Source organism: Cervus elaphus, chromosome 8, assembly GCF_910594005.1.
Source record: "Cervus elaphus chromosome 8, mCerEla1.1, whole genome shotgun sequence".
NCBI lineage: Eukaryota > Metazoa > Chordata > Mammalia > Artiodactyla > Cervidae > Cervus > Cervus elaphus.
In genome coordinates this window covers 44,365,343-44,388,524 of record NC_057822.1, presented here as the reverse complement: position 1 = coordinate 44,388,524, position 23,182 = coordinate 44,365,343, and the positions used below count along the sequence as shown (strand labels likewise).

Here is a 23,182-nt window from a genome sequence, read left to right as displayed (position 1 = left end):
TTTTGTTTGTTTGGGAAACCATTTCTCCTTATTTCACCAACTCACTTTCATAAGATTGTTTCTTGGAGCACTTTGAATAGGTTATGATATTGCCTTCTGGTTTCTCTTGTTTTTCCTTAAAAGTCAGTTATTGATCTTACTGGCATTAACTTGTAAGTCATGAGTCATTTTTCTCTTGCTGATTTCAAGATTTCTTCCTTTGACTTTCAGCATTTTTGCTATGTTGTGTTTGTAGATCTCTTGCATTCATCCCATTTGGAACTTATTGACTTTCCTAGATATGTGAGATAGTTTTTCAATAAATTTAGCAAGTTTTTAGCCATTATTGCTTTGAATTTTTTTTCTGTTCCTTCTTCACTCCCCTCTCCTTCTAGTACTCCTACTATGCACGTGTGCTTAATGATGTCCACATTTCTCTGAGGCGTTTTTTATTTTCCTCTGTTCTTGGGAACATAATCTCTATCTATCTTCAAGGTAGCTTATTCTTTCTTCTGCCTGTTTGAGTTTCCTGTTAAGCCTCTAATAAAGTTATTTTAGTTATTGTACTTTTCAAATTCAGAAATTTCTGTTTGGTTCATTTCTATAATTACAGTCATATCCCTGATCCAGGGGCTGAATATATCTCTATTGATATTTCTATTTGGTATGACATTATTGTCATACTTTAATCATGCTTTTCTTTAGTTTTGTAAACATGCTTATAATAGTTACTTTGAATTATTTTTCTGATAAATCCAACATCCTGTTGCTCTCAAAGGCAGTTTCTATTGCCTATTTTCCCAATGTTTGGGTCATACTTTCCTGTTTCCTTGCATGCCTCATAATTTTTTGTTAGAAACTGGATATTTTATTTTATATTTTAAAAATTTAAACAGCTTATTTTCTATGGGGATATAGCCAATTAACAGCTTTGTGATAGTTTCAGTTGAACAGCAAAGGGACACAGGCGTACATATACATGTATCCATTCCCCCCAAACTCCCCTCCCATCCAGACTGCCACATAACTTTGATCCAGGTGCTATACATTAAGTCCTTGCTGGTTATACGTTTTAAATATAGAAAGGTGTACAGAAAACGGGACATTTTAGATAATATAGCAACTCTGGGTACTTGTTTCCTCCTCACTCACCAGCCTCACCAGCCTCTTTTATTGTTGCGTGCATGCTTATTTATTTAGTGGCTGACTGGATCACTTTAGTGAGGTTTATCCCCTCCCACCTCCAACCCCCACCCCTTAAATTTCGCTAAACCTCTTCTGAGGTTTATAGAGGTTTATCTGGTATTATAGAAATTCAAGCAGGGCTCTGGGAAATGGAATATTTCCATTTCCAGTTATTTTTGCAACTTTCCTGTACGTTTAAATATATTTCAAGAAAAAGTTCAGAAACTTAAAAAAAAAAAATCAGAAGAAAGTAGTTGTGAGGAATAAAGCATATAGCGCTTTTACATTTGCTATTTATTCTTTTCCAGTACATCAGTAACAAAACTACTAGTGCTTGTTGCTAGAGACAACTAGAACTGCTTGGTAAGCAACCGCCCAGAGTTCATAGCAAACACGAAGGCAAGTAAAAACAGGAAATAGCCAACAGCCGGCTGCGGCCTGGCACCGGCTCTACTGGAAGGGCGGGTGAGTGGGGTCTCTGGGTCTAACACAGTGCATGTCGGACCATCGGACTTTTATAAAGTGAAACGTTTTTATAGGATGAGAGACGCGTCCAGAGAGAGGAAGGCCAGAGCGCTTGCGGGCTGGATAGGAAAGCCACGTCTGCTTTCAGACTTTTGGTTTCTTTTTCTCCATCTTGCCTGCGGAGTTTCAGGCGTCGGAGTTAAGTCTGGGCTGCCGCCAGAGGAGCGCCTAGCCGCAGGCCGGACGGTAGGTGCGCCCCCCACCCCACCCCCGACCCTCCCACGCTGCCTCCCGAGCTCCCTCGGACCGGCGCTTCCTGGCCCTGCGCCTGGGCGGGGGCGTGGGGCCGGGGGCAGGGGCGGGGTGGGACTTCTAGCGGGTGACTCAGTCCTGTAGAGATACATATATGTATATATAATGTTCATGAATTTTTAAGTTTTTAATTGGAGGACAATTGCTTTACAATGCTGTGTTGGTTTCTGCGGAACAACAGCCGAGAATCAATAGGGCATCCGCTCCTTCTCGAGCTTCGCCCCACCCTCCAGGCCCCCATCCCAGCCCTCTAGGGCTTCGCAGAGCGTGGGGCCGAGCTCCGGTGCCAAGCAGCAGCTTCCCGCTAGCTGTTTTACACATCGCAGGGTACAAACGGCAATGCCCCTCTCAGTTCCTCCCGCCCTCTCCCCCGCATAGATCTGTTGTCTTCGCTTTGCCCCGCGCCCCCAGTTCTCTGGAGCCCAATTCTCTGAGTCTCCCAGCATCCCAGGTACCGTCTGGGCGCGGGATCGCCCAGACCCAGAGACTCGCCCAGCAATGAAGCCGCAGAACCGCAACTTTGGTGGCAGATCCCCAGGGTCTTGTAAACTTTGCTTAAGGACATCCCGAGGGTTGCTCCTTTCCGGGCGTGACCTGATGAAAAGTTTGGCAGCCTTCCTTTGAAAAAGTTGCTGAGAACTGGGACTTTCTGTGGCGTAGTATGTGTCTCCGCGGAAACGACTGGTAGGACGGAAATTTTTACTCTTTTGAAATAGCCTGGTGAAGTAGGTTAGGGCTGCTGTTTCCTAAAGCAGTGTGTGATGTGTGTTTTGGCAAACTGGAAGAACAGCTTGCCTTAGGGAAGTTCGCAATGGCTGACTGATAAGACTTTTTGCAGAGCCTTGAAATAAACTTGTTTCTACCTCCCCTGCTTTTTCCCTTAAAAGGAACTGGGGAATGCCTGGTCAGGGCATATATTTTTTTAAATATTAACAGTGGAAGGCAATAGAACAAAGGCCACTGAAATTCAGAACAAGTTTTCAGTTGAAGGTTACAGGAAGTAAGTTCAAGGACGCCAAAGTTCTCCAACAGTTTCATTTGTTGACATTTGAAATTTGTTTACACATTGAGACCAGAGCCAATAGGGAGCTTGTTGGACACCAACAAAACATGGTTTAAAACTAAGGGCTCTGAGGGTTGACCTGCTTCAGGTAAGAGATTTCAGATATGATAAACGGAGTTCTGGGTAATTTCCCTTCAGTGGTTCCCCTGAATAGTCTTTAAAAAGTTTCTTTGGAAAAAAAAAAAAAAAAGAAGTTTCTTTGGGAGAGCCAAAAAAAAGAAACTTGGCCTAACTCCAACACTTAAAAAAGAAAAAATACTCGAGTTTGTAAGGGAATTTTTGAATGTTTGCCCTACAGAAGTTGCATTTTTAGTGTGAACACTTGTTCTATTTATAGCTTCTGGATTGGACATCCTGATTAAAATGGCTTTTCCTAGGGACTTCATGTTTTATATTTGAAAGTGACATTTGCACTTCATTTAACACTGCTATTTATCATCTGGAACCTGCTCTGGAAGGTGAATCCACCTGCAGGCCTGCAGGGGCCCCTTGCCTCTGTCCCCTGGGAATCTTGTACAACTGGGGTGTTGTGGGGCGATAGTTGTGGGTAGTTTTTCTGAGCTATGGCAGTGGACTTGTTCACAACTGAAAAGGAAGTATAGGTTTGGTCCCTGGGGCGACCTCAAGTCCCATTACCAGCAACGGCCATGCCCACTGTTGTCTTGGCTTGGGACAAGTAATCCCCAGGTCCCCCCCAACCCCCCGCCCAACGCCAGGTGGGTTCTTTGCCCACACACGGGAGAGTCTACTGTCTGGAGAGACAGCATGTGATGTGCACCTGTAGAGTTTTTAAGGTGTGGAGGCAAAGAGTTCTGGAGCAGGAAGTTTGGTTTGGGCTGTGGTCTCTGTCAGGCTGCCAGGCAGGAAGCCTGCAGGAGCTTAATGCTTGCCGTGGAAGCCACCACAAGCGTCAGATGCTGTCCTCCAGTTTCTGTTCTGTCCCGAGTGTAGTAAGTTCCATTCAGAGAGAATGTTGGTAAGTCCAGTTTGTTCCTAAGTCCAATGAAGTTAGCCTAGGTACCCAACTAACACAGTTGGCTGTACAGTGGTGGTGGTGGTTTAGTCGCTAAGTCGTGTCTGACTCTTGCGAACCCTTGGACTGTAGCCCGCCAGGCTCCTCTGTCCTTGGGAATTCTCCAGGCAAGAATACTGGAGTGGGTTGCCATTTCCTTCTCCATTGCTATACAGTACTGTACTGTATTAGGTGTACAATACTTTTCAAACAAATAATATCTAACAAACACAAAACCAAAGCTTTCTGTTTTGTTGTTCCTCTGGGGTAAATGATAGAGTCATTAATCTTTTTTCTTCTTTGGTTTTTTAAAATCATCCATCCCCCAGTTTCTTCTTCTTTTTTTTTTTTTAATTTGTATTTTTTATGATGGGTCAAGAATTCTGTTACTTTTTGTTTTTCTTTTTAATGTTGACCGCACTGGATGGCATTTGGGATCTCATTCCTTGACCAGGGATTGGGATGATCTCAGGTGGCCTCAGCCTGCGGTGACTTGTAGGGGTGCTTCTGTTCCCCGGCCAGAGACTGAGGCCAGGTCACAGCAATGACAGCACCACATCCAAGCCGCCTGACCAGTGCTCAGTGACAAGACCCTGCTCCTTTGGTTTTGAGGAAAAGAATTCCCACAAAGACAGAAAGTAATGAAACAAGTTAAATATTTATTAGGAGGAGAAAGAGTACCATATGTGTGAATAGATGCACGGGCAGACTCAGAGTGAGAGTCCCTGAATCTTGCCCTTGTGGCTCACGTTTAGGAGGCATTTCTTCTGGTTTCCCTTTGGCCAATTATTTTGATTTGCCTGGTTCAGAGTCTGTATTTGGTATATCTCAAGATCCTCCTCCCATGCGTGTGCATGCATTCTAAGCTAAAATAGATTCTACCGCAGAAGTGTTTGGGTGGAGTATCTCTTGGTCTTCTTCCCTTTTGACCTCTAAGGAGCCTTTCTGCACATGTATAGTCTAAGAGGTCTCCTGACTTTGAGAATGAGAAATGTGTGGCCTGCACAGGGCCCAGCCTCCTCGATGTCTCTTTTTTTAAGGACTAAGTGATATCGTTTATACAGTAAACATTATACTAGTCTATTCAGGAGATTTATGTGGGCTGGAATCATTCAGGAAGCCTCAAGGAATAGAGAAACCTGAATTAGAAATCTGAGTTAGGCTTTGAGAAAAGTTTGCCTGCGTGCTCAGTCATGTCCAGCTCTTTGCAACCCTTTGGACTGTAGCCCGCCAGGCTACTCTGCCCATGGAATTTCCCAAGCAGTAATACTGGAGTGGGTTGTCATTTCCTTCTCCAGAGGATATTCCTGACCCAAGGATGGAACCCACGTCTCTTGAATCTCCTTCATTGGCAGGTGGATTCTTTACTACTATGCCACCTGGGAAGCCGGAGAAAAGTTTAGATATTAATTTGTAGAGGTGGAGAGTAAAGAGGACATTCCAGATGGAGGTAAACATTCTTGCAAAGTTATAGAGTTTGGACAGAGATTAAAGTATTAGGGAAGGAGTGGGGAACAGTCCAGCTAAATGTAGGGGTTTACCTGCTATGTAAGCGTCCTATGGCTGCCCTCAGCCTTCCTTTCTTAATTGTCCTGCTCTTCTTGTCTTAGAGTTTCTGTTCACAGGGAATGAATCTCCTATCACTTTACCCATCTCCCTCCTGCTTCAGAACCCAAGCCTCTTGCATTGAAAGCGCAGAGTCGTAAACAGTGGACCTTCAGTGATGTTCCAGGAAAACATTTTAAATCTTACAGTAGAGTACTTTGAAAGTGTAGTAGTACAGTAAATAGCTGGCCTTCAGGGGCTGGCATCCAGTGAATGGACTACTGTATTCCATACAGTGTGTGTCCTCCGTCACTCAGTCGGTCTGACTCTTTGTGACACCATGGGCTATAGCCACCAGGCTCCACTATCCATGGACTTTTCCGGGCAAGGATACTGGAGCAGGTTGCCATTTCCTACTCCAGGGAAGCTTCTCAAACCAAACAATTGAACCCGCATCTCCTGCATTGGTTGGCAGATTCTTTACCACTGAGCCAACAGTGAAGCCCCTATGGGGCCTCATCCAGTTCTTAAACAACAGCATTGTTACCTCATAGAATTGCAAAATCTTCGTTTCACAAGCTCTGTCTCCCGGATCTGACAACCAGGTTCTAAGCATGTTTCTTATTCTACCACCATCTCCATCGTGCTTCCTTGTAGGTTATGTAAGGCTGAGTAGGCATGACGAAAGTGCAGGCCTGCTGCGGCCCTGTAATGCTGACCAGTCTGCTCAAGGCCGAGGAGGGTAAACTTGGCCGTCCTGGCCAGGACTCCACTACAACTGAGTGTAGATGAATAGGAGCACGCCGCATATGACAGTACTCAAGAAGAAAGTAAGTAAGGGAGGGGAGATAATTTTGGGTGCTTGCTCTCTAGGGGAAGTCTGCCCTACTGAAAATTTGCTTTGGTTCAGGAGGAGTGGGCCACTGCACTGAGTGGTTTTCCCTAGTGACTCTGCTCATGTTTTAGTACAGTTAGATGATTCATCATCTCCTTTTCGTCTAGATTCTTTCTCCTTCTGGGATTCTTCCATACCCCCATTTTCTGCAGCCCGGATCCGGCTATTGTGAATCAGAGAAGTGACGTGAAGTTATGTTGAAACTTGTAGGAGTTTCCATGAGAGTCATGGGACTGAGCTTCATCAAAGAACTTTATAAGATATACCTTCTAATTTTATGTCATTTTATAATTGAGATCAACTATAGTTTGTGGGCAGTTTGCTATAATTGAAATGTATGATTGGGAAGCCAAATATAATAATTTTTTAATGCATCATCTTAGCCACTGATGGGCTTCCCTGGTGACTCAGTTGGTAAAGAATCTGCCTGCAGTGTGGGAGACCTGGGTCGGTAAGATCCCCTGGAGAAGGGCATGGCAGCCCACTCCAGTATTCTTGCCGGAAGAATCCCCATGGACAGAGGGGCCTGGCGGGCTACAGTCCGCAGGGGTTGCAAAGGGTTGACACGACTGAGTGACTAAGCACAGCACAGCCACTGATACATTATGTATTTTCATATACATAATGTATCAGTGGTTAAAAGTATGCATTAAATATTAAAGTTAAAAAATGAAACATATGAAAAATTAAAAGTGCACAATAAATAATTCCAAATTGGAATGCATTTATGCTTCTGCTTCAGTACATGGTCTTCTAGACTGTTTCTGTAGCATTCCAGAAATCAGGACCCACGTGATGATCTGTTACTAAACATGTCATTTTAAATATTGGGCACAAAATGGCATTTTGTGCACTATCTTAGGGTTAACATGCCTATGGATGGAGAAAAGCTTCTTTTGTTATATTGGCTGCTCAAATTGCCACACACGGAGCCCCCATCCACAGGTTCTGTACACGGATGGAGGAGAAGGAGGGTGGGGCCTGTGCTGTTCAGCGTGGATGCTCTGAACTCCTATAACATGGTCAGGATCATGTAGCCTTTTCTTCCATATCTCTTTAGAAGCTTCTGGATGACTCTCTCAGGCACTTCATCTTCATGTCTCTGGGGATTCCCAGACACCTCCCAGACACATTCCCAGAAAGTTCCAGATTTGCGTGATGCTTTCTGCACCTGGCAAGGCAGGCTTCTCCACATTGCTGCTCAGTTGTGTTGTATTGCTGGGAAGTTACATATGCTTGCCTGCTGTGGCTCAGTGAACATGACCTTGCTTTCAGGCCATGCCATGAGCAAAGCGATACAAAGAAGGGAATATTAAGTGTATCTGTCCTGAAATAGGTTTAAGTATGCCGGGAACCAGTCACACTGGCAGTTACGCTACTGGGAACGTTGCGTGCTTTTGATACCAGATGGTTTGTGGGCAAGGCTGGCATTCTGTGAGAAACAGTGAAAAGCCTGATAAAGAGACACTTCACTGTCACCTACTGGGGCTATGCTGGGTGCCACAAAGCTTGGTATACATACTATGGTGATGGAACAAAGGAGCTACTGACCAAGTCTGGGTGAGTTCTTCCCAGAAAAGCTTTACACGTAGGAGATGCTTCAGCTGGCCCTGCAAGCTGAGCATGGTTTTGCCAGGTAATCCAGGCAAAGGTGCAAAGGCGTGGGTAAGAACTCCTTGTTGAGGTTGGTTTGAAGCTGAATGTGGGAGGTGTGTGTTAATGAGAGGTAAAGGCAGGTGCCAGACCAGGAAGGGTCTTGAATACAAAGGAGATTGGAACCTGCGATGGGACATGAGGAGTCATTGAAAGGTCTGAATTTAGGAAAGTGCTTTGGTCCAAGCACGAACTTCAGAAAGTTCCTTCTGATCTCTTTGGAGATGGGGAGGCCACAGGCAGGAGGAACAGACAGGCCAGCGTGAGAGATGGATGCTGGGGCACCTCCTCCTTTAAGAAGCAGGTACAGAAAGAGTGCTGAGGGGTTGGAGAAGGTTAGAGGGAGACAGTGTGAAATGTAGTGGTGTGAAGTCAGCCAAGGGAGAAGAGTTGCAAGGAAGGGTATCAGAATGCTTGGGTAAAAATAGACTTCCCTGTGACCATGGATTTGGCCACTAGGAGGCCACCGCGGCCTCTGGAAGAGCACCGTCAGATGAGGACACTAGGGTGAGGCAAGTGAGGCACTCATTTCAGGCCCATCATTTAGGGGGTGTGAAAAATCAAGATAAATAATATTTTAACGCGAGATTTTGAAAAAATTGACATGAATGCCAAAAATCCATGATGAAGAAATGATCAGAATTCTCAACAAAGACAGTATCCACATTATTGATGTTTCCTTTGTTTCAAGTTCAGTATGGCACCGAGTGTCACTGTGTGAAGGATGTGGGGTGGAGGGGATGCCAGTGGAGGCATCTTGAGTGAATTGAGACACTGTAGGACCTGGGGCACGCCTTGCAGGCTCTCCCTTTCTGAGATCCCAGCTTCACATGAAAGGAAAAAGAGTGAAAGACTGGTTACGTCTAGGGGATCTCAGGCTGAAGGGGTTTTTTGTTTTCTTTATTTTTTAAGGTCGAAGAGACTGAACATGTTTACAAGCTGAAGGAGGAGGAGTCCCTGAAAGTAGAGAGAGGTTGATGAAAGGGTGGAGACAAGAGGGCAAATGGGGAGTGGATGGCCCAGGAAGGTGTGGGACAGCAGGGGAAGGTGGAAGGTTGCAAGAGCTCACTTGATCAACTGCAGGGTCAGTCAATGAGAAGTGGCTCCAGTGTGTGGTGTTTGGACAGAAGAAAGCTGTGAGGGTGGAAGGGGTGAAGGGGCTTTTGAAAGGAACTGACCGCAGTCCTGAAATAGCATGCCAAGCAGCAGTAAGGGGCCAGCTGATGTTGAAAACCACAAGAGTGTGGGATGATTTTCCCCTCCACTCAGCACGGCTTCTACTCTAATAAATCTGTGAGTGGTGGACGCTCGCCATCTGAGGATGGGATGCTGGCATGACCATCCCGGTTCGCCGATGAGGGGTTTCGTGGACAATGGAAATTTTAGTGCTCAAACTGGAAAGTTCTGGCATGCCAAGGGATGGCAGAGCTGGCAGGGAGGAGGCAAAAGGGCAAGAGAATTGAGGTGCTAGCCAGAAAAGGGTTTGTAGCCCTTGCTTCTAGGTCCTATCTGGGGAGCTAGGAAAGTGAGGCCGTTGCCTTGAAGCGGATTCTGAAACTGTTCACTCATTCAAATACTAATTGAGTGCTTCCTAGGAGTCAGGCACTGGGGTCTGTGCAGAAACTTTAACCACGAAGAGGGCAACAATGTTCTCATGGATATCCTTCTGTCAGTTGGCGTCAGTTGGCGCTCAGGACCCCGTCTCACTTAGGTCTAGAGAGTGGAAAACCACAAACTGCATTTCCTAGACTCCTCTACAACCAGGATGTGAATTAAGGTACATGTGGGCAGGAAATGTAAACAAGTGGAGGAGGGACCAAGTAGATGGCTGCTTTTGTTGGTTTCCCTGCTGGCAAGCCTGGCGGTTCGAGCAGCACATTGTTAAGTCCAGTCACCAGCTGTGGGGACAGAGGAGGCAGATGGGGGGCTGATTGATCCTCTGATCTTGGGATCACTGACTGAGCTGTTTCTTTTTTTTTAAATTTCCTTATTTTATTTTTGGCTGTGCTGGGTCTTCCTTGCTGGATGCGGGCTTTCTCCAGTTGTGGTGAGCGGGGGCTACTCTCTGTCGTGGTGTGCAGGCTCCTCATTGCAGCGGCTTTTCTTGTTACAGAGCAGGGCTCTAGGGCACATAGGCTTTAGTCGTTACAGCACGTGGGATTAGCTGCTCCTCGGCCTGTGGGATCTTCCCGGACCAGGGATCGAACCCGTATTCTCTGCATTGGCAGGAAGATTCTTAACCACTAGGCCGCCAGGGGAGCCCCGAGGTGTTCTTCAGCTCTATGCTACTGTTGACAGCCTCTTGCGTCCTCACTGCCTTGGCCAAGACGAGGTCTTTCTGGGAGCCCTGGGAGTCTTTCTCAGAAGCTGTTAGGAGACCATTCCTCAAGCCCTTACAGCCCTTTTGTAAGCACCTGTATCCACCTATATCAATGTTTTTCTACTCAAAACACCTGGATTGGTTTCTTCTTCTAGAAGCTGACAGCCTTTCCCTTTCCGTTAACCAGTGGAAAGGAACCCTCATGACTTACATCTGCTTTATTTGGTGTATTCAGTGATCACTCGCAACTAGTTGAGAAGTGAAACTGGAACTGCTCTGACTCTGAAGGTGGGGAACAGTTTGTACCATTGTGGAAATTTTGTGTGGGTGAGGAAACGAAGGAGAGACAGTCATTAAATTAAAATTTGCCAGAGAGGGGGTGACAGAAAGGGGAATTCCATAAAAATTCTAGAAACACACACAGAGCTGCCAGTTTTGCCCTGCTGGGAAAGGTGAATTGACTTAAGACAGTCGGTGTGAAAGAACACTAACAGAAGTCTCGATCAGTCGGGAGGGCTGGGTGTTTGAAAGGAGGAAAGAGAAAGAACTGGGCTTGGACAGCTCCTTGTCTCTGAGTGAGGTGAAGCCATTGACTTCAGAGGTGGTGTGTGGTGCTGAACTAGGAAGCTCAGGCAGGACGGGGCTGGTAAGTAATGAGCACCCTCCTTTCACCAAGAACTCATTCTACCTGCCACTCCCTTCCCCATCCCTTCCACCCTATCTTTTAAAAAATTTTATTTATTTATTTTTGGCTGTGCTGGGTCTTCATTGCTGACTTTTCTCTTGTTTCGGAGAGCAGGGACTATTCTCCGATTGCTGTGCATGGGCCTCTCATTGAGGTGGCTTTTCCTATCGCAGAGCATGGGCTCTCCGGCACTTGGGCTTCAGTAGTTGGGACATGTGGACTCCGAAGCTGCAGCTCCCGGGCTCTGGAGCGCAGGCTCAATAGTTGTGGCACAGGGGCTTAGTGCTTCGTGGAATGTGAGATATTCCCAGATCAGGGATCAAACCCGAGGCTCCTGCATTGGCAGGCAGATTCCTTACCACTGAGATGCCAGGGAAGCCCCCCTTCTACCCTATCTCTTGAATCATGTTAAATAAAATCAGACTTGTTCTTTTTGATGGTAACTTTGGGATGCTTCTAGGCTTTCTTGTTCTGAGGATTGTCTATGTATACACCAAAAAAGCTCTGAAGGCATTTTCAATGCTATGAGATAGTTTCTATATGGCATGCTCTGGTTGTTTTTATGCAGTGCTTGTTAACTGAACTGGTAAGTGTTAAATGTAGTAGAGAGAGAGAAACTCCTGTTTTTAGCTCAAGAACGCACAAGGTTTCCTTTTGGCTAATTATTGTCTTCTAATTTTATTGCACTGTGGTCAGAGAATGTGGTCAGAGGTGTATGTATTTTACTGTCTGTACATCTATTGCTGAGCTTTTGTAGTAAAATATTACAAATTTAGTCACTTCCCCTCTGTATTTTTATCTAGTGATGGTCTGTTACTCCCACAACAGAAACCACTTTTCTGTGTTAATTATTTATTATTACTATATGTTTTAATATTTTTAATACACATATCCCTAAACAATATGTGGTATTGTTACTAACATTTAGGGTCTTAATGTAAGCTGAGAGTGCTCAGCATGTGTGCATGCTCAGCCACTCAGTCCTGTCCAGCTCTTTTGCGACCCCATGGACTGTAGCCTACCAGACTCCTCTGTTCATAGGGTTTCCCAGGCAAGAATACTGGTGTGGGTTCCCATTTCCTTCTCCAGGGGATCTTCCCAACCCAGGGATTGAACCTGCGCATCTTGTGGCTCCTGCGTTAACAGGTAGATTTACCACTGCACCACCTGGGAAGCCCCAAATTATTACTGACATTTGAGATCTTCAGTTCAGTTCAGTGCAGTCGCTCAGCCGTGTCCGACTCTGCGATCCCGTGAACCATAGCACGCCAGGCCTCCCTGTCCATCACCAACTCCCGGAGTTTACCCAAACTCATGTCCATTGACTTGGTGATGCCATCTAACCATCTCATCCTCTGTTGTCCCCTTCTCCTCTTGCCCTCAATCTTTCCCAGCATCAAGGGCTTTTCAAATGAGTCAGCTGTTTGCATCAGGTGGCCAAAATTTTGGGGTTTCAGCTTCATCAGTCCTTCCAATGAACACCCAGGACTGATCTCCTTTAGGATGGACTGGTTGGATCTCCGTGCAGTCCAAGGGACTCTCAAGAGTCTTCTCCAAAACCACAGTTCAAAAGCATCAATTCTTCGGCACTCAGCTTTCTTTATAGTCCAACTCTCACATCCATACATGACTACTGGAAAAACAATAGCCTTGACTAGATGGACCTTTGTTGACAAAGTAATGTCTCTGCTTTTTAATATGCTATCTAGGTTGGTCATAACTTTCCTTCCAAGGAGTAAGCATCTTTTAATTTCATGGCTGCAATCACCATCTGCAGTGATTTTGGAGCCCCTTAAAATAAAGTCAGCCACTGTTTCTACTGTTTCCCCATCTATTTCCCATGAAGTGATGGGACCGGATGCCATGGTCTTAGTTTTCTGAATGTTGAGCTTTAAGCCAACTTTTTCACTCTCCTCTTTCACTTTCATCAAGAGGGTCTTTAGTTCTTCTTCACTTTCTGCCATGAGGCTGGTGTCATCTGCATATCTGAGGTTATTGATATTTCTCCCAGAAATCCTGATTCCAGCTTGTGCTTCATCCAGCCCAGCGTTTCTCATGATGTATTCTGCATATAAGTTAAATAAGCAGGGTGACAATATACAGCCTTGACGTACTCCTTTTCCTATTTGGAACCAGTCTGTTGTTCCCTGTCCAGTTCTAACTGTTGCTTCCTGACCTGCATACAGGTTTCTCAAGAGGCGGGTCAGGTGGTCTGGTATTTCCATCTCTTTCAGAATTTTCAACAGTTTATTGTGATCCACACAGTCGAAGGCTTTGGCATAGTCAATAAAGCAGAAATAGATGTTTTTCTGAAGCTCTCTTGCTTTTTCAATGATCCAGCGAATGTTGGCAATTTGATCTCTGGTTCCTCTGCCTTTTCTAAAACCAATTTAAACATCTGGAAGTTCATGGTTCATGTATTGCTGAAGCCTGGCTTGGAGAATTTTGAGCATTACTTTACTAGCGTGTGAGATGAGTGCAGTTGTGTGGTAGTTTGAGCATTCTTTGGCATTGCCTTTCTTTGGGATTGGAATGAAAACTGACCTTTTCCAGTCCTGTGGTCACTGCTGAGTTTTCCAAATTTGCTGACATATTGAGTGCAGCACTTTGACAGCATCATCTTTCAAGATTTGAAATAGCTCAACCGGAATTCCATCACTTCCACTAGCTTTGTTTGTAGTGATACTTCCTAAGGCCCACTTGACTTCACATTCCAGGATTTCTGACTCTAGGTGAGTGATCACACGATATGATATGCATGCTTTAACAACTTTTTGCTTTAGCAAAAATATTTGTTTTATTTTTTGTCTGTTTGTGAGATTCATTCATAGTTTTTCATTTTTCATGGCTATATTGTATTTTACAAAGGACTGGGACATTTTATTCAGTCTCTTTTAATAGACTTTTAGGTGGTTACCATTATTTTGCAGTAAGATTTACTGATGGTTGGAACATTATGTACATGTCTTGGTATATCTAAGAATTTTAAAAGCGTATTCATTTAGGAATAAAATTTTCATGTCATAGAGTAATGTATGCTTTCATCTTTACCAAGTATTGCCAACTTGTTCTTTAAAATGACCAAGTCAATTTACAATTCCTCTAGCAATGTGTAAAGTTTCTAATTTCACTATATTTTCTCTGACATGTAGTAACAGATTTGACCAATGTGAAATAATATCTCACTGTAGTTTAAATTTGCATTTCTCTGAATATTATTTTGCCTTCAATATCTTTTCATATGGTTTGTGGCTGTTTGGGGTTTCTTCTTCTGGGAATTGCCTATTGCCTATTTTCCCCTTGGGTTGCTTATCATATGCTTACTGATTTGCAGAAATGCTTTCCATATTCTGGCTACGTCTTACAAAATCACTTTTGTATTTGTAGGTTATAATAATGTTCTTGAAGAATCTTTTCTAGACATTTTATGTCCAGGACTTTAGTACTTGTGGAATGGGCTTGTAAATGGTCTGAGCAAAGGATCCCAGTTTATCCTCTTTGTGTGTATGGAGAACTAGTTGTCTCAGCACCATTTCTGGACATGAATGTCCTTTCCCTCCTGATTTACAGGACCACCTTAGTCGTCACTGTGTGGATTTATTTCTGAGTTCTCATCTGTGTATTGGTTGTTCTGTTACCTATTCCTGTGTCATATTACTATACATTTGTAGTAAATCTTAATATCTGGTAAGGCAGCTTCATTCAACTGGTTGTTCTTAAAGCTTGTACAAGAATACAAGGGTATTCTTGGCCCTTCTTCTCCATATAAGCTTAAAAATCAGCTTGCCATGGTCCATGGCAAAATTTTTTCGGTGTTTGATTGGACTTAAATTTATACAAATTCATTTGGAAATTGATATCCTGATGATATTGAATCTTCTGTCCATGATTATGATACATTTCTTTAGTTATCTTTGTCTTAACTGAAGTCTTCCTTAAAGTTTTATAATTTCTTCTTTAATGTCTTGTGTATCTTTTGAGAGATTTTTTCTGTATACCATATAACTTTTGCTGCTTTTGTAGATGATATCTTTTTTTAAAAATTTACATTTTCTTCCTATTTTTTGCTAATGGATAGAGATATAATTGACTTTCCTTTATTAACCATTTATCTCCAAGCCTTAACCTCTTATGAATTCTAGCATTTTGTCTGTTGGTATACTTGGGTTTCCTATGTAGAAACTCTTATTGCCTGTGAAGATTGATAGTTGGTTCTTTGGTTCCTATGCTTATGCTCTAATTAAAGTTTTTTCTTATTTCAGTGCTAAGCTCCGTCCTCTAGTACAGTGTTGAATAGAAGGGGTGATCATGCTTGTCTTGAGCCTCATTTTTAAGGGAATGTTGCTAACATGTCACCACTAAGCATAATATTTGCTGCTGACTTTTCTTTTTCTCATATTAATAATTACTGTTAAACTATTTATAAATTGCTGCCTCATAAGTCCCTTGCTTTAGATCCGTAGATCATTGATTTTAGAGAACTCACATATCTATTATATTCAATCTCCATGCTCACAAGCAAGGTAAAACTGTCCATTTATCTAGGTCTTTATTAATGTCTTTCCAATAATGTTTTTTAATTTTTTTTTGTTAATGTTTTGTGTATCTTTGTTAGACTCACTCCTACATGTTCTCTGTTTTTATACTATTGTATATGGCTCATCTTTTTAGCTTATCACTGTGGTTTTTAGCTGTTTTTTCCTTTTGCCTTCCTACAAGTGTACATGCTCAACTGTATATTTGAGCAAATATTTTTTATGTTTTCTTTAGGATTTCGGTGTGTATTATAGTCATTTTTTTCAGATTATCTAGTGCACAGTTTCTCAGTTTTGGCACTGTTTCACTTAGGGCTGAATAATTCTTTGCTGAGGGGAATATGCATTGTGTAATATTTAGCAGCATCCCTAGCCTCTGTCTTGTAGATGCCAATAGCCCCACCTGGTTATGATAACCAAAAATGTCTCAAATTGACCAAAAATTGTGAAATGTCCCTGAAGAGCAAAACTGCCCCTGATTAAGAACCATTGAGTTGGCCTGTCAAATTTCAAAAATTTCCCTTATCTTCGTGAACCTTTGAAGATACTTATTTTTTTTTTCTGTTTTTATTTTTTAAGTTAATTATTTTAATTGGAGGCTAATTACTTTACAGTATTGTGGTGGTTTTTGCCATACATTGACATGAATCAGCCATGGGTGTACATGTGGCCCCCATCCTGAACCCCCCTCCCGCCTCTCTCCCCATCACATCCCTCAGGGTTGTCCCAGTGCACTGGCTTTGAGTGCCTTGTTTCATGCATTGAACTTGGACTGGTCATCTATTTCACATATGGTAATATACATGTTTCAATGCTCTTCTCTCAAATCATCCCACCTTCGCCTTCTCCCACAGAGTCCAAAAGTCTGTTCTTTATATATGTGTCTCTTAATGTCTCACATATAGGGTCATTGTTACCATCTTTCTAAATTCCATCAGTCAGTTCAGTTCAGTTTAGTGGCTCAATCCTGTCTGACTCTTTGCAACCCCATGAATCGCAGCAGCCAGGCCTCCCTGTCCATCATCAACTCCCAGAGTTTACTCAAACCCATGTCCATTGAGTCGGTGATGCCATCCAACCATCTCATCCTCGGTCGTCCCCTTCTCCTCCTGCCCCCAACCCCTCCCAGCATCAGGGTCTTTTCCAATGAAGCAACTCTTCACATGAGGTGGCCAAAGTACTGGAGTTTCAGCTTCAGCATCAGTCCTTCCAATGAACACCCAGGATTGATCTCCTTTAGGGTGGACTGGTTGGATCTCTGTGCAGTCCAAGGGACTCTCAAGAGTCTTCTCCAACACCATAGTTCAAAAGCATCAATTTTTCGGCGCTCAGCTTTCTTCACAGTCCAACCCTCACATCCATACATGACCACTGGAAAAACCATAGCCTTGACCAGACGGACCTTTGTTGGCAAAGTAATGTCTCTGCTTTTTAATATGCTATCTAGGTTGGTCATAACTTTCCTTCCAAGGAGTAAGCATCTTTTAATTTCATGGCTGCAGTCAGCATCTGCAGTGACTTTGGAGCCCCCAAAAATTAAGTCTGACACTGTTTCCACTGTTTCCCCATCTATTTCCCATGAAGTGATGGGACCAGATGCCATGATCCTAGTTTTCTGAATGTTGAGCTTCAAGCCAACTTTTTCACTCTCCTCTTTCACTTTCATCAAGAGGCTTTTTAGTTCCTCTTCACTTTCTGCCATAAGGCTGGTGTCATCTGCATATCTGAGGTTATTGATATTTCTCCCAGCAATCTTGATTCCAGCTTGTGCTTCATCCAGCCCAGCGTTTCTCATGATGTACTCTGCATATAAGTTAAATAAGCAGGGTGACAATATACAGCCTTGACGTACTCCTTTTCCTATTTGGAACCAGTCTGTTGTTCCATGTCCAGTTCTAACTGTTGCTTCCTGACCTGCATACAGGTTTCTCGAGAGGCAGGTCAGGCGTTCTGGTATTCCCATATATATGCGTTAATATACTGTATTAATGTTTTTCTTTCTGACTTACTTCACTCTGTATAATAAGCTCCAGTTTCATCCACCTCATTAGAACTGATTCAAATGTGTTCTTTTTCTTAGTTGAGTAATATTCCATTGTGTATATGTACCACAGCTTTCTTATCCATTCATCTGCCAATGGACATCTAGGTTGCTTCCATGTCCTGGCTATTTTAAGGAGCTCTGCGATGAACATTGGGGTACACGTGTCTCTTTCAGTTCTGGTTTCCTTGGTGTGTATGCCCAGAAGTGGGATTGCTGGGTCATATGGCGGTTCTATTTCCAGATTTTTAAGGAATCTCCACACTGTTCTCCATAGCGGCTGTACTCATTTGCATTCCCACCAGCAGTGTAAGAGGGTTCCCTTTTCTCCACACCCTCTCCAGCATTTATTGCTTGTAGACTTTTGGATAGCAGCCATTCTGACTGGCATGTCATGGTACCTCATTGTGGTTTTGATTTGCATTTCTCTGATAATGAGTGATGTTGAGCAGAAGATACTTATTTTTAAACTCTTTCAGATACAGATTCCTAGTATGTGAGTTTCACTTTGTCTGCTGTCATAGTGCTTTTTGTGTTTATGCAGGTGATTTTTAATCATGAACTCACCTTCAGCAGAATGTATGTCTCATATCCTCTGGGTTGGGAAGGTGACCTTATGGGGGTGGCTTGGGCTTTGCCTCTCAAGACCTTATTGAACTTCCTTAGTCTGAAAGTGGTTTTTATGTTAATTTCTTGGTTTGGGATGAAAAGAAACTAACAAAGCAGTGAGTATTTGGACTGTAGCCCTACTTCCCCCTTTCATGCTCCCTTCTTTGAAGTGCCAATCACTGCTAGCCTCAGTTCACTGTCCCCAACACAACCCCAACACTGCCCCAACAATAAGCACTGGTATTTTGCTGCATCTGGTTGGCCTGGGTCAGCACAGGATCTGTAGTTTTCCTTTTGATATTTTCTTTGACTATGCCAGATGCTGCCACTGAGTAATCTGGATTTTGCTGCCAAGCTATACTTCCATTAGTACCGAGGGAAGACAGCACGCCAGCTCTCTTGCTGAGTGTGTGTGACAGGCAGAAGGCAGCCTTGGGTGTAACGGCTAGAGGAAACGAACTGAGCTGATAATATTTTAAGAAGCAGTTATCTAATTTTGTTAACTCTTGATGGCATTATTATATCATTGATGGTTATGAATTATAAAAATTACTGTTTTTAAAAAGAGGGAATTGAACATTTCATTTCTAATAGCTCTGTTTGGTTCTTTTTCAGTATATCTAGTGAATGTACATAACATCTCGTATCTTTTTTTTTTTTTTAAATAATTTTATTTACTCTTGGCTGTGCTGACTTTTCTCCAGTTGCAGTGTGAGGGAGCTACTCTCTAGATGCTTCTCATCGCAGTGACTCCTCTTGTGGTGGAGCTCAGCTCCAGGGCGCAGGCCCCATAGTTGTGGCTTAGCTGCTCCACAGGATGTGGAATCTTCCTATCAGGGATCAAGCCTGTGTCCTGGATTCTTTACCGTTGAGCCACAAGGGAAGCCCCTCATTTCTTCTTGTGTTTACTTATTTTATACTTTCTAGTGCTGTATAAATATTTTATAGATTAATTTATAATAATAGCAACTGCAGAACTACGACTTTTAATGAATAGAAAAAGAACGTGCCTTCCTTTTTTGGAAACCAGTAGTTAGGTTTAAAGTCCTCCTGTTAGCCTGTGAGTAGAGTACAGATTTAGCCTCTGCAAAACACATAAAATTAGTATTGAGCTTTCAGATTAGAAAAATAATGAAGTACTCTGAGTACCAGTTTTTCTACTTTGAGTAAACAATCATTTTAAATTTCATTTCTCCAGTTATTCAGAATGGCTGTGTTTAAGTGAGGCTTGGATGAATGAGCATGGGATTGGCACAGACACATTAATACTTATTAACAAGCGTACATTAACTAAAGTGTCTATTTTATTAAAAACTAACCCTTTTAGACTATTGAGAGGAAGGTTAGTGTGAAAGGTATGCATGGATGGCTTATTTTAAAATAAGATATTTAAAATTTTTAAAAAATAAAATTTTAAATAAACATAATTTTGTTAATTTCAGACACTAAAGTACTCATTAATATTTCCATTGGTGGGAACTCTGGAACTCTAGGGAAATTGTGCTTCCTCTAAGAATCTTTCAGTTTTTCTTATTTTTGACAGCAGGGCTATTTAACATCCTATATATCCCTTTTTGCTTTGACTGCCAGGAAGCTCAGGACACATTCAGGGTCTGCTAAAATCTGTTTAGGCCTTCCTGGCCTGCATATTTGCATTGTATTCTTTATCCCTCCACCTCATTTTGACTTTCTAATCTAATTATTTTCCTCATATATATTTATTGTTCTCATATAAATTTTTTTTCTACTTATGTGTTTGTTGTAAGATGCCTCATCTTTTATAACCCAAGATTGCATATCAGTAAATAATATAGAATCAGTGTTCCTTTTAGTAAATCCTGCTAGTTTAATACATGTGTACACAAATATGCAGCAGTAGTTATCAACTTATAGTTAGGTTATTTTCCAGGTTTTTTTTTTTTTTTTTGCTAAGATTAGCTTTTAATCTGGAATGTTCTCTGCTAGAAACCAACAGGGTATTGTACCAGAACGTAAGCTTATTTAAAATAAAGTATAGCTAATAAACTTTAAACAGTGATCCCCATTTAGAACTTAAATTTTGAAAGAAAATAGGTTGAGTTCCAATGGAAGAAGAATATACCCATGGCATGAACACCCCACCATTCCCACCCAATTCCTGGATCTTTCCGCAGATCTGCTCAGCTTCCTTTTTCCCACTGATGCAGTCAGCAATGCTAGTGACAATTGCTGTCCCGCAGCAATTGTGTTGTGAGTGTGGGCTTCTGATCCTCCTAAGGGGCTCGGGGTCCAAAGAGGTGATCAAAACTTGGCAAGGCTTATGTTCAGCCATGGTGATGGGTCCTGTGAGCATTCATGATGACACTGTGTAAAGTGCCTGGGACTTTGGGTGGCTGGCAGCAGGTGTGAATGAGGGATTTCCAAGTAGGAGAACACCTGGGAAAAAAAGGGTGAGGTAGAGACAGAAACCGGTTTTCTCCCATCATTTTTGACACATTGCAGAATCCCCTTTGCTAAGATTTGTGTTTGTTCAAGCTTACCAGGAGCTCACCAAAAGGTGGTTAACCCCCGTGACCTCAGTTTCTGTGGTCCAGAGAGCAGCCTAGTCACTGGGCTTTTCCTCTGCCCCTCACCATTCACCTGCCACTTCATCATTAATTCCTTAGTAGTGATTTTCCCCTTACCACACTTCACACTCTGATAAATTCTGGTAAAGCATGTGGGATTTTTTTTGGAAATAATTTGTCTCTGGTTTCCTTTCCTTTAAAATGTAGGTTGTCTTCTTTGTCTTGATTTTGCGATGAGTTGCTTTGTCTCCGGAGAGGATCACTTCTGTAGACTTAACAACGTGAGTTTTATCTGCTAAATTAGAGAGACCAGCAAGAAAAGAAGAGCCTATACCTGGACTTTGAGGCATACATTATTTTGCTAGGAGGATTAAAAAAAAAAAAAGTTCCCTTTTAACCACAGAACCCCTCCATTGGAAAGGATTCTGAAAGAAATGAAGAAAACCACCAGAAATGAAATCAGTAGCTTCATGGCCTTCTGTTGACTGGACTAGACTTTTCTTCCTGCCGTTCCTTGGAATGACACTGTACAGGATGTCTGCTGAGGTCATCCATCAGGTGGAAGAAGCACTTGATGAAGATGAGAAGGATGCACTGCTTTTTTTGTGCCGAGATGTTGCTGCAGATGTGGTTCCACTGAATGTCAGGGATCTTCTGGATATTTTGAGAGAGACAGGAAAGCTGTCTTCTGTGAGCTTGGCTGAGCTGCTCTACAGGGTGAGGCGGTTTGACTTGCTCAAGAAGGTCTTGAATATGGATGCCCCGACAGTGGAGGCCCTCCTGCACAGGCACCCACGTCTGATTTCAGACTATAGGTAATGCATCAGCCCCTCCCGAGGCCGCCCCAGTGGGAGGGAGGGAGGGAGGGAGGTCTAGACTTCAGAACCATAGAAATGAGGACATTAAGAAAAGCAGGTTCATCCCTTTATCTACCCACCGACCTTATTTCCCTATTGATGTTCATTCTTCTGAAATGTTTGAATCCTTAGTACATGTTTGCTTAAAGTGACTGGGTAGAAGGTCAGAATGAAACTGGAAAGGACAGATGGTACGTGTTTGCCTGATGGGTAGAATGGTACAGACAAATGACTAAGAGCTAGGGCTCTTGCAGGCTTCTAATTATGAGGTCCGCTGTGTTCTTTGCTAGCCTGTGATGTCAGAGCTGGGCAATTTCCTCTTCTGAGAAAGGAAAATAACAAGCCTGACAGTAATCTTCCTGACCTTTGTAGAGCTTTGTGATCCTTCCTGAATCCCTTCTGGTCTTTCCCCTCCCAAGGAAGTTAGTGGGGGAGCTAGCTTTCTGTGAGTGTCTGTGAGGTCCCTGCTCCCGAAGGCTCTGGGGAGCCCAGATTGACGGTTTCTTCAATTAACCACATCTAGCCTCCCTTAAGTTCAGAGGGGAATGGCCACTGGAGTTCCCTTTAGTTCAGACAGCCTTCGAATTGTTCCTTCCTCCTGGTCACAGAGCATTCTCTTGGAGGCTCAGAGGTGCACAGAAACCACAGGAAAGGCTGCATTTCTGGGGAAAGAAAGACAATTTGTAACCTTAAATTAGTGATTCTTTTTTCTCTGGACCACTGGTCTTTAGTTATATCATTAAGGTATATTTGGAGATGATATACATGATTAAAAACTGTATTAAAGAGGGTTGCAAGCAGTGTGGCCCTTGGAACGTGGATGAGACTTGAGATTAAAGTCTGTTTGAAGCCTCAGAACCAATTACCAGCCATGTAGGCTGAGCCAGCCGCTGCCATCGGTTGGGCCTTCATTTTCCTGCTTGTGAAGCTAAGAATAATATCTGATTTCACAAGTGTGTCTGTAAGGATTGATTGTGATAATTTAGTTTGTGAAGTACTTTTAAAAATTATTATATTTTAAATTATGTAAGGCACTGTTTAAAACCAGGTAGCACTCTACCAATATAAGGGTTAATTATCGTTGTTGCTGTTTTTCTTAATCATCTTCCCTTTCTCCAACCATTATATGATGTCAGAAATCTTAAAACTTTTCAGGAGGCACTGACTGGGTTTTTGTGAAAAAGTCAGGCGGCTCTCTCCATCTTCTGTTTCCTTGCTGTAGTGAATGGAGACAGTTTGGGGACCTCTGAGTAGAGAGGCCAGGGAGTGCTAGTTTCATTTATTCAGCTATTGAGTGGGCTTTATTGTGGGTTGACATATGCGAAGTGTTTGGTAAGCACTAGAGCAAAAAGAAGAATCTTCCATCCTCAAGAATCTGAGAGTCTAATTGGGAAAATGGGCTTCTAAGCAGTGATGACAATGACAAGGTACCAATGACAATCATGAGATGTCTTTGGGAGTCCCGATAAAGCATGCTGGT

General features: G+C 42.9%; 1 protein-coding gene across 5 annotated transcripts in view; it reads left to right on the top strand.

Annotated features, from left to right (window-relative positions):
- Nucleotides 1–1,598: 1,598 nt before the first annotated feature.
- The window catches only part of CFLAR (CASP8 and FADD like apoptosis regulator), a 51,819-nt gene continuing 30,235 nt past the window's right edge, over nucleotides 1,599–23,182 (top strand). The window contains exons 1-3 of one of the 5 annotated variants that reach the window (XM_043910407.1): nucleotides 1,636–1,875; nucleotides 6,219–6,391; nucleotides 21,053–21,660. In XM_043910407.1, the coding sequence (XP_043766342.1) occupies nucleotides 21,299–21,660 (362 nt within the window). In that variant the 5' untranslated portion in view covers nucleotides 1,636–1,875; nucleotides 6,219–6,391; nucleotides 21,053–21,298. The other 4 variants (XM_043910410.1, XM_043910406.1, XM_043910408.1 and 1 more) reach the window with 4 other exon arrangements.